The 14,053-nt window shown below is 40.9% G+C and overlaps 1 protein-coding gene, 1 long non-coding RNA gene and 1 other non-coding gene across 3 annotated transcripts; 1 reads left to right on the plus strand and 2 right to left on the minus strand.

Annotated features, from left to right (window-relative positions):
* Positions 1-205: 205 nt before the first annotated feature.
* Positions 206-1,436, minus strand: LOC132958142 (uncharacterized). Its single transcript, XR_009666729.1, has 2 exons — positions 1,217-1,436; positions 206-329 (listed from the first exon to the last, which is right to left on the minus strand). It is a non-coding gene; the product is annotated as an uncharacterized LOC132958142 (long non-coding RNA).
* A 2,216-nt stretch (positions 1,437-3,652) lies between these two features.
* Positions 3,653-12,451, minus strand: coro1b (coronin, actin binding protein, 1B). The gene is made up of 12 exons (XM_061030767.1): positions 12,211-12,451; positions 11,959-12,101; positions 10,888-11,093; positions 10,493-10,615; positions 9,531-9,660; positions 7,685-7,866; positions 7,439-7,558; positions 6,401-6,505; positions 6,172-6,317; positions 5,491-5,548; positions 5,057-5,365; positions 3,653-4,979 (listed from the first exon to the last, which is right to left on the minus strand). Exons 3-12 carry the CDS (start codon positions 11,089-11,091, stop codon positions 4,857-4,859), a joined length of 1,500 nt encoding a protein of 499 aa, XP_060886750.1. The 5' UTR covers positions 11,092-11,093; positions 11,959-12,101; positions 12,211-12,451; the 3' UTR covers positions 3,653-4,856.
* A 1,078-nt stretch (positions 12,452-13,529) lies between these two features.
* trnar-ucu (transfer RNA arginine (anticodon UCU)) lies at positions 13,530-13,621 on the plus strand. Its single transcript is given in 2 exon segments — positions 13,530-13,566; positions 13,586-13,621. It is a non-coding gene; the product is annotated as a tRNA-Arg (tRNA).
* Positions 13,622-14,053: the final 432 nt, after the last annotated feature.

Here is a 14,053-nt window from a genome sequence, read left to right on the forward strand (position 1 = left end):
ATTCACATTTAGTTTGCATGTTCTCTGAAGTGCAATCAAAATGTCACTTAAGGCAACCAAAACCATTATGTTGCCTCTTTGAGCCAATCTTAATCCTGCTGATATTGTTTTTCAAGATCTTTAGGAATGTTATAAAGCTGTAAATCCTTCATACTGAGACAAATAAACAAGAAATGTTCTTTACCTTCTTAGAAAGAAAGGTTAAAAAATCCCTCTGGCTCAGTGTCAAAGTTACAGGCAGTCCCTTGTAGTCAAACTCCTAGTACACGCTAAGCAGTCATCAAGTTTTCATTAGAAGGACATCCATTGGTGGAAACAATCCTCAGTTACTAAAAAGCAGACAAAACAAAAAAAGTAAATAACAGTGATTTACATGAGAAATATAATACCATCATTTGGACAGATTTAAAGCAGAATATTTTTGATTCATATTAATATTGTTTAATTTGTAGTGGCATTTCAGGTATAACCAACTCAAAATGAAGCACAGCGGCAAGAAATGCAAATATTCACCTTTGAAAAATGATTCCACTGTCTTATTATATTCAGGCAGCTGCTTAATCTGAACAAAAAAACAACATCTATTTGATACCCTAATAGTCAGAAAGTTACCGTCCACACCAGCAGAAATGGAACCACAGGCTTATAAGAGATATATGTTTGTACGCACAGTGGAGATGTAACAGGAAGTGTGTATTGCTTTTTATCTTTTTTTTTTTTTTTGAAAGCTGACTGGCTGTGGAGTGACAGGAAGCCAGCAGGCTGCTCGCACTGTTGTCGGTTTCCTGTCTAAATGATCATCGAGCAGCATCAGTCAGCGTGCAATGCAAGGAAACTTTTGAACTCATAGTTAATGTGTCAAACTGTGATGTAAAAGTGTTGCAACATTATGTGTGATAAAAAAAAAAAGCAACAATACTAAGTGGGCTTAAAGTGCCGATAAAGTTGAAACTCAAAAGGATAAAAACTGAATTAAAACCTGTGCTGCTGGTTTTATACAACCATTTCACATAGTTAATTCACTTAAAGATTCACATGTTTAAACACAGAGATATAAAGATCAGATGTACACGTGGCTGAAGAAGAAGAAAAAACACACAAAAGACGGAGGATTTGCCTCATGATTATAAAAAGGCAAGTTGTGCGGCAAAAAATATGATTTAAGAAGCTGATTAAATTAATGAAAAAAGGAAGAAGAAAATAGACAAACACTTACTCCAGTTGTTCGCAGATACGGTTCACTTGAGGTACTTTTGAACAGTGTGACTGGGTGTGAAGACGAGAGAGGGGTTGATGTGTGGCATGTGGTGAGGTGTAAAGCTGAAAGAGGTGGAGGCTGCAGTGGGTGAGATTGAAGACATGTATCAAACAGGGTGTGGTGGAAAGCACAGATAAATTCATGTATTTATAAAAAGAGGAAGATGCAGATGTATTTATTTTTCATGGATTTCTCAAGGGTGATTTTAATTTGCTTTTGCACAGCAGTTGCAGGTTACACAATAAAATGTATATTTCAAAAGGTCAGTTTTTACGGACTGAAATTATGTTGTTTTTTTTTCTATTGGTTGACACTGTCATTCACAATAAGACAAACAAAATGTTGTGGTTGCATCGACAAATGAGAGATATACAGTAGACAGATCATGTACATTCATAAACTATTGGAAATCTCAAAAGTGAGATAAAACCAACAGATGAACAGAGGGCCAAACAAAGGTTAAACTGTCTCTCTCCCCTGGTTCACCACAGCACAAATGCAAACGTGAAATCACTGTAACATGAAACTCAAGACGACTAAAGAGTTAATACACAATTCAAGTGACTCTTTGAATTAGATTATTAATAAACACCTGATCAAGATTAGTACCTAAGAACACTTCCAGTTCAAAACCTGCACACAGATTGTTACTGTGAGTCGGCGGCCACATCCTGTTTTCAAGCCACAGCCTGTACATCAAACAGCTGAAGCATATCTTTACAGTTACTGTTGTACACTTTAACAGAGCACATACACAAGAGTGTGTGGTGTGTTATCATAAAAAAATGACAATTTAAAGACAGAATAACCACAGTGGGAATTTGCCATCATCCATTCAAGTGCCATTAAATATCATGATTAAACCAATGCAGCTTATTGTTTTCAGCACTCTGTGACCTCAGCTTAAAAAGTCACAACGCTCGTAGTTCAAAAAAGTTAAACTTTTTTAAACACAGCCGCACACTTTAGTTTTCACTTTTCCCTCGCCAAACCAATCAGAATCAAGAAGGGGAGGGACTTATGTTACCAGTTTTGGAAACAACAATGGTGGAGGAGAAGCAATCTGACTTGTCTTTTTGGCGGCCCAGGAGTAGAGCTTATCTCTAAATGATTCCTGAACATTATTTCATGTTTTCTTGGGGATATTCCCTTGAAATAACAAACAAATATTACCTAAAACAGACCTATAATTGTAACAGTCACTACCAAGGTGAAGTGCAAGTTAACTTTTGTAACCTATAGCAACAGTAAGGTGTTTACTCAAGCACTCTTTGCCCTGTTAAGATGTTTCTTTTTTTTTTCTCTTTGAGGGATTCTGATAGAAATACATTTATGGTCTGGCGCCCCCTGTGGACAAAGTGGTACTGCACTAAGTAGTGTTTTCTAATGATATATTTCATCCTGCTCAATTTGCAGTGAATCTTTGCTGAGGAAAGAGGTAAGAAAAACAGTTTCAGCAGCTAGAAATGATCAATCGTGTTGCTGATCGTCTGGTTTGCTTTCATAGCTCATGTAGAAGCATATGTATTAATTTCAATGTGTCTCATAATCATCACAAGACCTTTAAAATGTTTATGTAATCAATTCAGGCGTATCACTTTGTCCTTACTACAGGCTCATACCGTGACCAACACAACACAAAGACCTTTGTCACCACCATCAGTTATGATACCATCATCAGCTACTCTCATGCATGACTTTTCCTCATGTTTGTTTTGCAGTCTGCTGAGTTTAGTTTTACTGTTGTGTCAGACCACATTTTTTGATGCGTCATGCATTGGTAGTTGCAAGGCTTTTCGCAAACCTGTTGCCTTACAGGCCACATTAAACTCTGGCGGCAAGTCATATAGAGCCCTTTTCATTGCTCATAGTATTATATTAGTCTCTGCTCTGACATGGCATTGGCTGTCATCCGTGGCACCTTGATATGGAACAAGGTCCAATTAAGAATCCACTTGTGAAGCCCAATTCAAATTATGAGACTTTTTTTTTTTTTTTTAATGACCGGTACTCATGATTAATTCAGGTTACAAATTCCCTACAAAGCCCTAGAAGCTTGAAGAAAATTGGCATATCGAGTGTCTAAAAAAAGCAGGGTAAAGGATAATTTTTCTCTCCTATAGAAGGATAATTCCTCTTCATTTTTTTTTTTACTTTCACTGACAAACTTTGGGTTTCACAGCAATGATGCATGCAACGCTTAGTGAGTGCTGTCAGATGGGGCCCCCTTAGGGAGGTTTCCTACTGTTGTTGCAAAATTTGCACATTTAAGGCAACTGCTTTGGTTTAATTTGTCATCCCTCAAGGAGACCCGAGCGGGGGGGGGGGGGGGGGGCACATTAAAAAGACTCCACAAAGATTTTCATGATCAAACCATAAATGAAAGTCATTCCGTTAATACAAAGGAGAAAAGAATGTTTATTGAGCTTTAACAGTAGTGTCATTGCTACTTGTTTTACAGTTAGTGTGAAGAGGTCAGTGCATAAAGAAATATAAATTAGCTAAATTAGAGAACATGATGTGGAATGTACCATTGTTACACGATCATCAACTATTGAGACGTGACAGATGAATGTGTCTTCATTTAACAGCAAAAAAAAAAGATACTATACTACAATAAACCAAAAACAATCAAAGACATTGTTCCACCTTTAAACAATAGAATGTAATTTTCAAACAGTATAAAATGTTTCACATTTCACTTTAACTTCCTCTTTCTTGTGGCTGGAAACACTGAACTGCTATTTGGAGCAATGCTATTGTACGTTAGTGAGACTTCACTTATTAGTGCATGTAATGTTTAGAACACAACTCTCATTTCAGCTCACCGCCCCGCCCCGAGGTACAAAATCACAAGGTAGAGCTTTTCAAAGACTACACAGATAATTACAATACTCATACATATTCAACTACACACTCTTCAGCTATTTTTTCCCTCCACATAATTCTCACTGTCAAGGTCATGACTTCTGTACCAGAGGGTTCTTCCTACCGTACAAACTGCTTTGAAGTAGTGAAATGAAGTACAAGTCACACGATGAGTTAACAATTGGGGTTCTGATATGACATCACGATAAAGCAGCTGTAATTACCTGATTAATTCGCACAAATGGTTATATTTGTAGTGCTTAATAGAGGGAAAAAAAATTATATTAGAGGTAACTAATCGCTTTGCTATAGTAAGTCGACGAGTCTACTTTTTCATCACTTATTTGTGCATTAATTTGAGGCAATGGTGTCAACACAGCTCCTCTGCAGCCCTTCAAATGTAACGCAAGGAAAGCTGGAAAAATGTACTATGCACCACCAAAAAAGCTGCTACAACACTCCTTCATATGAATAACAAAACATTTTCTCACTATCATGTGTATCACTTGATGCAGATGATGCCCAATTCTCTGCCGCAGTTTGGATAACTATCACATAAACAAACCGCTGTCTCGCTTCCTTCACAACAGCTGACCTGGTTGTTGCCCCCCCCCCCCCACCACACTACATCCCCCCCACTCAACACAGCTTTAAGGTACTGTTGATACTAGTAAGGCTATGGACTATAAGTAATAACGCCCTGCAAATGTAGTGGTTCTCCAACCGTCGCTCATACATCCCCGTCCTCTATCCGAGCCAGCTGCCTCTCCAGCAGCTCGATTCTCTGGCTTTGGGCGAGGACGACGGCACGCAGGGCTTTCATTTCTGCTAACAACTCGGTCAACAGCTCGTCCTGCAAGGAGGGAATCAAGAAGTCAGAAAAACAACTCTTTTTTTTTTAAGTCGTGCAAAGGGACTTCTTCGACTCACCTCTCGTTTTGGCCTGTCACTATTTCCTTCGGTTGTGGCCACTCGTGGCACCTCGTCCTCGGCAGATGTAGACGTGGGAGATGCTACACTGCCGGTCGAGGTCGGGGCAGCCCCGGTCCCAGAGTCCTGTGACACCAGCTTGGGTTTGACTCGGAGGGTGTCTCTTTGCTTGGATGGAGGAGCCGAGTACCCTCCACTCAGAGAGACCAACAGGGGCGCTGCATCCTGGCCAGCGATCCACTCATCCGCCAGGAGCGCCGGCTCCGAGCCAGCCGTGTCGGGGTAAAGGTCTCCCTGGAACAGATCCGACTGAGGAGGCAACAGGAAGTTGTTTAATTAGAGGTATAAAAAGGCTTGAAAGTCCATTTCAATACTAAGTGTTATAAATAAAAAAATCTTGAAAGATTGATATTTTAAGGCAGAGCATTTGTTACCTTCCGTGGTACAGTCATAGAAATGGGTTCCACTTTTCTTTCATGGAGTTTGTAGAACCTACAGGAGACCAGAAAATCCTTCATTACCATCTATATTTGCTTGTAAGTTATTTATAATACATTATCACTTAGTGCTAACGATGGGTCATGTCAAGGGGAGGGCGTGGGGTGGCATTGCCGCCCCCCGCCCTTGAAATCTGACTGGCTGTCCCAGGTGCCATCATAATCCTCAACTTTGACGAGTTATCAGCCAGGTCAGAGTCGTGACTTGTGTTCAGACCAACCTCGTGGCCTGTGTTTGAACAGGCTGCCGTTAGCTTTCGTGGCATTTCAATGCAGCAGAATTATTTTGTTGAGACTTCACACGCTGTCTTTTGTGACGCATCTTTTTAATTACTTGTTGAAGAAAGCGTGGAAGATTGTAATGTTGCCACTCAGATATGTTTATTCACCAAATGAGAACTACACATTTGCATAAGGATATAACTTTACAACTAATATAACTCACTAATTTGAGTATTTGATTTCAGGACTGAGGAAGTAAATAAATTATATTTGGACATGAGTGTGTGCGCACACAAACATGCCACCCCTGCATTAGTCAGAACCCCAGTTTGGACGCTCTGTTGTGAACTCAGGCAGTTAGCCAGAAGGCCAACTGTAATTATTTCACATATTTACCTTGCAATTTCACACTTGTTGACATCCACACCTCTTTTACTGAGAAAGCCGGCCCCCCTCTGAGGCTCTTTGCTGCTGTATAAGCTAAGGAAGTGCACATATGGAGATTCGTCTGTCACTTCAAAATACCGGATGGTGCAGTCCCCCTGGAAGACAGAACGAGGAAAGTGATGCTTCATGTTCCAGTCCAGTGAATACAGTGTCCTCTATCCAATCAAAGAGACCGTACCTTTCCACACAGGTAGACCATGTTTGTGTCAGGGTCATAAAAGGGTAAAAGAACCCCGTTACTCGTATCCATCTCCTGCACTGCCATTGGCTCAGAGAGATCTTTCTGTGTGATTCAAAAAAAAGAAACAAAGAACAATGAATTATCACAAAACCCTGATGTAGGACAATTCTGAAAAACGACAGGTTCTGTTTAGGGAGACAACTTGACATGCAAGGCAATAGAGTAGAAGAAGAAGCAACAGAGTCCGCTTTAGGACGCTATAATGAGAATATTTGTCTTCATATCAATGCTTCATGTAGTTCAACAGAATCACAATATCAACAAAAAGAGCAGAAGACAACATACTAGCAAACAGAAAACGTAATGCAGCAGTTTAACTACATGCACAGAGAATGCAGTGGTCGCGTGTATATAAACGTCACTCCCCCCTCCCATTGGCTCGACGTGAATTCTCCGGATAATATCCTGTTGCGTTCTCACATCGCCTCACTATTAGGGAGCGGTTAGGAGGATATCACGGGAAAAGTTGGAGTGAAGAATTCGGCTGTTTACGTTCACACATACAACTCCTCCCGGAAATATCAGGAGTTTTCTGCGAGTGTGAAAGCCCCTCGGAGAAGGAGATATTGCTTGCTTTGCCTCCACCTGACTTCCACTTTCCAGCGCTTCACTAGATCATCGATCCAGCGGTTCCTGAAATCTATCGGAGTCACAGGCCCCAAAATGAGGACAGCCCTCAAAAGATCTTGCAGAGGAGGCAGAGCGGGGGAGCTGTCTGGCACTAACTCAGAAGAAAAGGACGAGGCGTGGGGGAAAGGATCCAAAGCAGGCTGAAGGGGAGTGGTAGGCAGTAGGCCCTTTCACGGCTCCACCCCCTCGAGGTGTTCCGGGATTTAAAGGAGCGAAACACCAGTGATGGGTGGCTCCTGGCCGACGACACCATCAGATTTCAATGAAGCGTACACTGCTTCCAACAATTCAGTGAATATTAAATGATGGAATATCAACGCTCAACAAACGACATGTCAGACTTACCATATCCCACAATGCCAGCTGTCTCTCACTCATACGGCTGAACCCTGTGGTAAGGATCTTTCCATCTGACAGGAAAACCGCTCTCATTGGCCGAGTGCCGTCATGGACCTTCTCTTTAACCTAAAGGAACAATTAAAGACTATTGAAGGTTGTGTGTGGTTATAAGAATAAGACAGGAAAGATGCTCAGCAGGATTATTATACTGCCATGTATGTCTTCTTCACCAAAATCTAAATGTGAAGTCACCTTGAGGACGACGCCTCTTCGCGGGTCGATGACACGCAGAGCCTTGTCCTTGCAGACGGTGCAGACCGCGCTGCCGTCCTTGTTCCAGCACACACTGTAGATCAGGTCTGGGTGGGCGTCGCTCAGCTGGTACACAAGCTCCCCTGTGCCCACGTTCCACACACAAATCACATTGTCGCAGCCTGGAGAGAGGGAGACGCCACATCAAACATGGCAGTGTTACTCCAAAGGCAAGAGAACACGTCCAGTAGCTGTGTTTCATGAGGAAATGTACCCACGGATAAGCCAACCAGTGATAAGATAACACGAGTGTAGTAGATTTCCCTCACCATTTAAAATGACAAGATAATCACTGACAACACTCTATATCTGTATCTCTAAAATCTAGTTTATGGTCAAATAGAATATAAATTACCATGTTTTTTGAACATTAATATGTTTTCCTTGGTCTGTCTATAAACCCCCCAATTACAAGAAAAGTCCATGTCCGTCTTTTGCCTCACGGACGTTACTATGACTCTCTGTGATTGTGGGAGGTGTAGTTCTTTACCACGATATCACAAATGAACCGTGTTTTTCTAAAAACGAGGTCCATATCATCAGAGCTTGTGTCTTCTACAGGAGCATAAACCATCATTCACTCACAGCTAGCTGGTGGTAGGTCAACGTTGGATGTTTATGACATAATGGCTAAAAGTCAAATCCACTATGGAAAAGTTGAATGGGATTTTACTTCTGGAGCCACACTGTTAACCTCAAGAGAATTAAAAAAAAGAAGTGCACATTTATTTCTGGAGGTGGAGAGAAAGTGTGTCCAGCTACTCATCGAAAAAAATCGATAAGGTGCAAGCTGAATGTGTAGCATGTTAGAGGTATCATTTTTAGGGAATCATTTAATTGAAAATAAACTTTGCAAGATGCTTTACAAGAGTACAAAATAAAACAGAAAGGTAAATAACAATGAAGAGAACGGGCAAATGAGATAACATAAGAACAGGAATGACTAGGCAAGATCAGGAGACAGACTGTTGTGACCTCAGAGGTCTGCAGATTTTCCAATGGGCATCATTAGTGGCTTTGCATACTAGACGAGGATCTAAAACTGCAATGCAAATGTACAGTACATACTCTGAATACAACAGGAAGACAGGGGAGGTATCTGATGAGCAGATATAAGTGGTCAGAGGATTTAGATGGACTGACAATTTTCTTAAGCGCTCTGAAAATCAATCCTCTCAATCGGCTTTGCCTGCTCTCTACTCCATTATTACCTCATATTTTTGGAGTATAACTCTGTTAAATAACTCTGTTTCATAGTGCACACTTTGTTGCCAATTCTAACACTTCTTTTTGGGCCAAATATAAAGAACTAATTAGAGTCCAAAGTCCAAAGTTGCTTGTTGGTGTGCTGTTCGTGTACACATGCTAACTTGGGTTTAATTCAAATGAAACTAAATCTCACAGCTTTGCAGGGAGGTGTAATTATTTTTCAGGTTAATCACTTTCTCCTTCAAACCTGCACTGCGCCGAGGGGGAATCCAATTCCTTGCCTGTATAATGCAGTAGTATTTGAACTGGCTGTCACTGAACACCAACACATTAAGATTAGAGATGTTCTGCAACTCTATCCATTTACCAACAGATATTGTGAGGTGTTGAGGACATGCTTAAAACCAAAAAAGTATTCATGAAATGTTTGTTTGTCATAGTAATTTGCCTAAATGGGAACATGGCTCTCGGTTGTGAGATGATTTGCCATACGCTTCCAGCAAAAACCCAAGATCAGGAGCCCCCCCCCCCACCATCAACCAATCACAGAACACCAGAATACCATAAATGCCTTTACCTGCAGTCAATAGGATATTGAAGGCGGTAGGGTGCCAAGCCAGGATTCCAACTCTTTTACTGTGTCCCTCGAGGGTCACAATGGCCTCAGTCATTGGAACCGTGAGGCCCCCATCTGGTATCTGCCACACCTTCAAACAACAACACACAGCAGACATTTGTTCTTTAAATCATTTGCGATGTACAGAATGATGACGATAAGGTACAGAAGAGTGACTCACGTCTTAAATTATACACTATATGTACACATTCAAGTTACACTTCTGTCCTCCATAGTTTTAATCTAAAGAGGCTATTGTTTCTTTGACTTGAATTGGGTTTCTTGTCTTTTCTGTACCTTAAAGAATAAGCACTTGTTCTTTTTTAGAAGTGTGCTAATTTGATTTTTAGCCGAGAGAAAGATGAAAAAGATTAAATACCACTCTGGTGTCTTATCTGCTCAGTATTAAACTTTAAGCTGGAAGAAGGTTAGCTTAGTTTAGCTTTAAACCAAGAACCAGGAGGGGAACTAACTAGCTTGACCCTTTGGCATGAGTACACAATAAATAAACTCAATGTAACATGTTTAGCAATGAGCTCGACAGACGCTAACAGGGTGGAAACAGCTACGCTAGCTTTTTCCCTCCTACCACTTTTGTTCTTGGCTAAGCTAATTGAATTGTAGCTGTAGTTTCCTAAAGAGACATAAGAGTGGAGTCATCTTAATATATCTGTAGGCAATGAAGAGAATAAGTTTATTTCTTAAAACTTCTGCTTTACATGTTTTCAGATTCGGCAACAGAGAAGCACTTACAGAAAAATGGCTTTGAAGTAGCATTGCGGCTACATCAAGCCAAAGAAGCAAGAAAGTCTCAGCAGGTGTTGAGACCCAGTTAATGTGAGCGACCGTGTCAGTGTTTTATGTGACAGCCGGCGACAACAATAAGTGATAAACAGCAAACAACTAGACATCTGTGCAACAACCTTTACTGTGTAGTCCTCTGAGGCACTTGCGATGATGTTGTCGTCATGAGGAGACCACTGGATGTCCAGCACTGGCGCTGCATGGCCGCACACAGTGGGACAGGACTGATCGATTCTGCCGCTCTGAAATGGAAAACATTGAAACGTTAAAAACCGTGACACTGTAAAAGCCGCTTGTGGAAACATGAACACACTACATGAGATTAAACTCTGTCCTCTACGTGTTTGAAAGTATAAACGTGCACTTGTGCATGAGCTAGACGTGAGGCCTCAAAGACCTGCTGATGTATTGCTTTTAGCAGCGGATCGAAAGATAGGAAATAAGACGGAGGCTTTCAAAAATATTGATCTACTGTGTACATGATTATTGTTGTGACGCAGAGAGCTTTTGGGACCTTGCTGAGCGGAAGAACAAGGAAGGCCCCTCCTCCGCCGGCTTCGATGATAACGGCGACGAATTTGGGGTTGACCGCGCAGAGGGGATTGTCCCAGGTCACCCGGGATACTCTGACATCATCGATGCAGTGCTCGGCTTTCCACGCCTGGGCAAAGACGTGGCGGAATTTGCTCTGCCGGACCACACCTCGCCGGAAAGACATATCTATCTGTGGAGAAAAACAGGAAACATGGGGGAGAAATAAATTACGAGTGGTGGTAGAAACAAGAAGACAAAGTTTCTCCTCGTTTGAGTGACAGTTTGATTGAATGAGAGCGAGCTAATCTACGCTGAAATGATCAAATATAAAACTTTAGTAAACTTAGAATATCATTTATGTGTGTTACTTGTTTTATAATTATTCAGTGAATCCCCAACTTCGAAGCTGACAGTGAAAGAGAAAAGGGGCTGTCCAAACAGCAGGCAAATTCTTTCATAGTGGGACTCTGTCCCGAAAAGTACAGTCAGGCTTCAGTGGACAAAAGGGCATGATCCGCCTGAGACCAAAACATGCTGTGGCAAAGAGGGGAAGGGGGTTGGGCAGTCAAGTCCGAGCTGCTGAGGCAGGGGGGACCAGTAACTCTATGCCATCCACCTAATGCTTCACAGTTGTCAAAGCAAATTGTATTTCAGCAGGTATGTCTGGCCACAGTCTGCATTGTTTCCAGTAGCCTGTGAGGATTAAACTGCCTTAACATTTGTGCAGTTCTGAATCGTAACAGCCCAAGCCTTACAACACATCCATCGGTATTTAGAACTGTGGTACACATGATGTCCCCTTAATGTATAATAATGTTTTTTCTTACCCGCAGTTTTATTCAAAAGATACATCCACCTTAAACTATTTCTGGTGGGATTTCTATTGTTGTCTGCACACAATGCAAGGAATTATCTTTTCAAAGAGTAACTTGCGTTACAGACACGAGCAACAAAGGAAGTGTATTAACACGTTATACGTCGCAGGCACAGCACCAGACATATCACGCAGATGGGGAAGGTTATAGTGAATAAAATAGTCTACCTATCTTACCTGGCTTTTGCTCTACAATTTGGGAGAAGGATCACCAAAGACTCGGGCGTGACAGGAGGAGGCCAATAAAATAATCCGCCGCCAGCAACAGTAACTTAATCCTCTCCGGTGTCCAGGCAGGCGTTCACGTCGATTGCGCAGACCTATAACAAAACTACGTGCATTAGAAATAAAGACCCAGTCGAATTACGGCAAAATTAGCCTCTATCCCCGCGGACTAACTACGCATGTCTGTAGTAGTAAAAGCCTGACCTGGTGGAGCATGTCCCCGTACCAAACTATGTATGCATTAAATGCTGTAACGCAGCCTTGTCTAATGGTAATAGTGTGGGAAGAGATGCACACCGTTTCCACCCCGTCTCCCTTTACAATCGACTGATTTGTAGCGATGTGGATTGAGCAGAATCCCAGACACTTCCGCTCATGGCAGGATGTATCAAAGACACGCAGGAATCAAGAGGGATATCCTCCGTTTACGTCCAGATTCCTGTCCTCTCTCTCGACAGGGTGATGTGCACATGCAAAAACAGTTATTTAAACTGAACTGGAGGATGAAATGTTGAGTCGGTAACAAAGTAACTAAATAAAGAACCAGCCATTAATTTGTCAATGTCCGGTTTCACCCTACCGCGCATGCGTGAAACAGAGGTACTTTGTTTTTAATTTGCATACTTTTTTCAATGGTTTGTCGAGTTCTGACGTTAAAAATAGACAAAACAATAGAAGTCGTTCGTTTTTCAGTGTCAGGTCCGCACTGAGCATGTGTTAAACAGTGGAACAGTCTTTCCAATTTGCATATTCCTGAATATCTCCAAGTCATGTGACGACTTTTGCAAAGTGTGGTGAGTTTACAACGGGGCTGAAACAGCAGAACACTACTGGACCAATGCTTTATCTGGAGTACATACGGCAGCTCCTTATGCAAAGTCCAAATCCTAAAATAATACACTCGATATTTAAACCCAAGATTTAATTTCCAATAGGTCATAATTATATTTACAGTGCATGGGGCAGAATCCATGGACTGTAAATATTATCACTATCACGGTTCTTTGATCTGCTGCACCAAACACAACTAAAAGCATACTTTGGGTGGCATACTCCCTTGTTTTAGTTTAAGGCAAAGGTGTGTGATGTAATCATCTATTGTTACCGAGTTTCTTTTGACAAGCAATCCCATGAAATGTACACAAATAAAACTGTTTTGTATTATCATTATTATTTTTTATAAATAATCATGGCTCATTGAGGTCAGTACAATGAAATACAACAAGAGAATATATTTATTTACAGTTTTTTCGGTAGTAACAGGGAATCGAACTCCAGTCTCAACATGTACAGCCTGTACATGTTGCTTATACATTATTCATAACTATTTGGCGCCACCTAGTGTTAAAAAATATATATACATGCAAGTTTATATCTGTGAACGATATCGATCTAGTTTTTTGTTAGTGGGTTGAATGACCATGTAACATGATCGATACTATCAAAAAAACATATTAAGAACAAAACAATGACAATGATGTTGACGAATTCAAATAGTTAGGATTGCCAGACATGCAACAGGTGGCTCCGTGGCGCAATGGATAGCGCATTGGACTTCTAGGCATTGAATTGCGAAGTGATTCAAAGGTTGTGGGTTCGAGTCCCACCGGAGTCGACTTTTTTGTCTGACTTGTTAGATATATTTTGCAATTACATATCATAAAGTCATCGTCCTCTTGTTCTTTCTCGAACCGACTGGATTTACACAGGCTCATGTTAAACAAACAAAACAATAGCCTAACAGATTACTCTGTTAAACTTTGACTTCATTTTTTAAATGCTCGCCAGGTTAACGCAAGCTTCTATCTCCAGTGAACGTACTAAGTATTTTAATTTAATCTTGTAGTCAATTAATGAAACTGTATGGCATAATGTGTAGAGTAAAATAGTAAAAAATAAAAAAAAATTGTCAAGTTAGTAAAATACGACCAATGTTTTTTTTCATTGTATCCTTCAAAATAAAACATATTATACGGACACAAATTACAGAATGACATGAAGTAACAGCAATCACAGGGTATTTACTGACAGTCTGTAATTAAGTGAA

Source organism: Labrus mixtus, chromosome 23 (genome assembly GCF_963584025.1).
Source record: "Labrus mixtus chromosome 23, fLabMix1.1, whole genome shotgun sequence".
NCBI lineage: Eukaryota > Metazoa > Chordata > Actinopteri > Labriformes > Labridae > Labrus > Labrus mixtus.

Bases quoted from the DNA above. Each gene is read 5' to 3' on its own strand.
- coro1b (XM_061030767.1), bottom strand. From the start codon at position 11,091: ATGTCTTTCCGGCGAGGTGTGGTCCGGCAGAGCAAATTCCGCCACGTC. The intron at 10,616-10,887 runs GTCCCAAAAGCT...TTTCCATTTCAG, and splicing joins TTGTTCTTCCGCTCAGCAAG to AGCGGCAGAATCGATCAGTC. The intron at 4,980-5,056 runs GTGAGTCGAAGA...CCCTCCTTGCAG, and splicing joins GTGACAGGCCAAAACGAGAG to GACGAGCTGTTGACCGAGTT.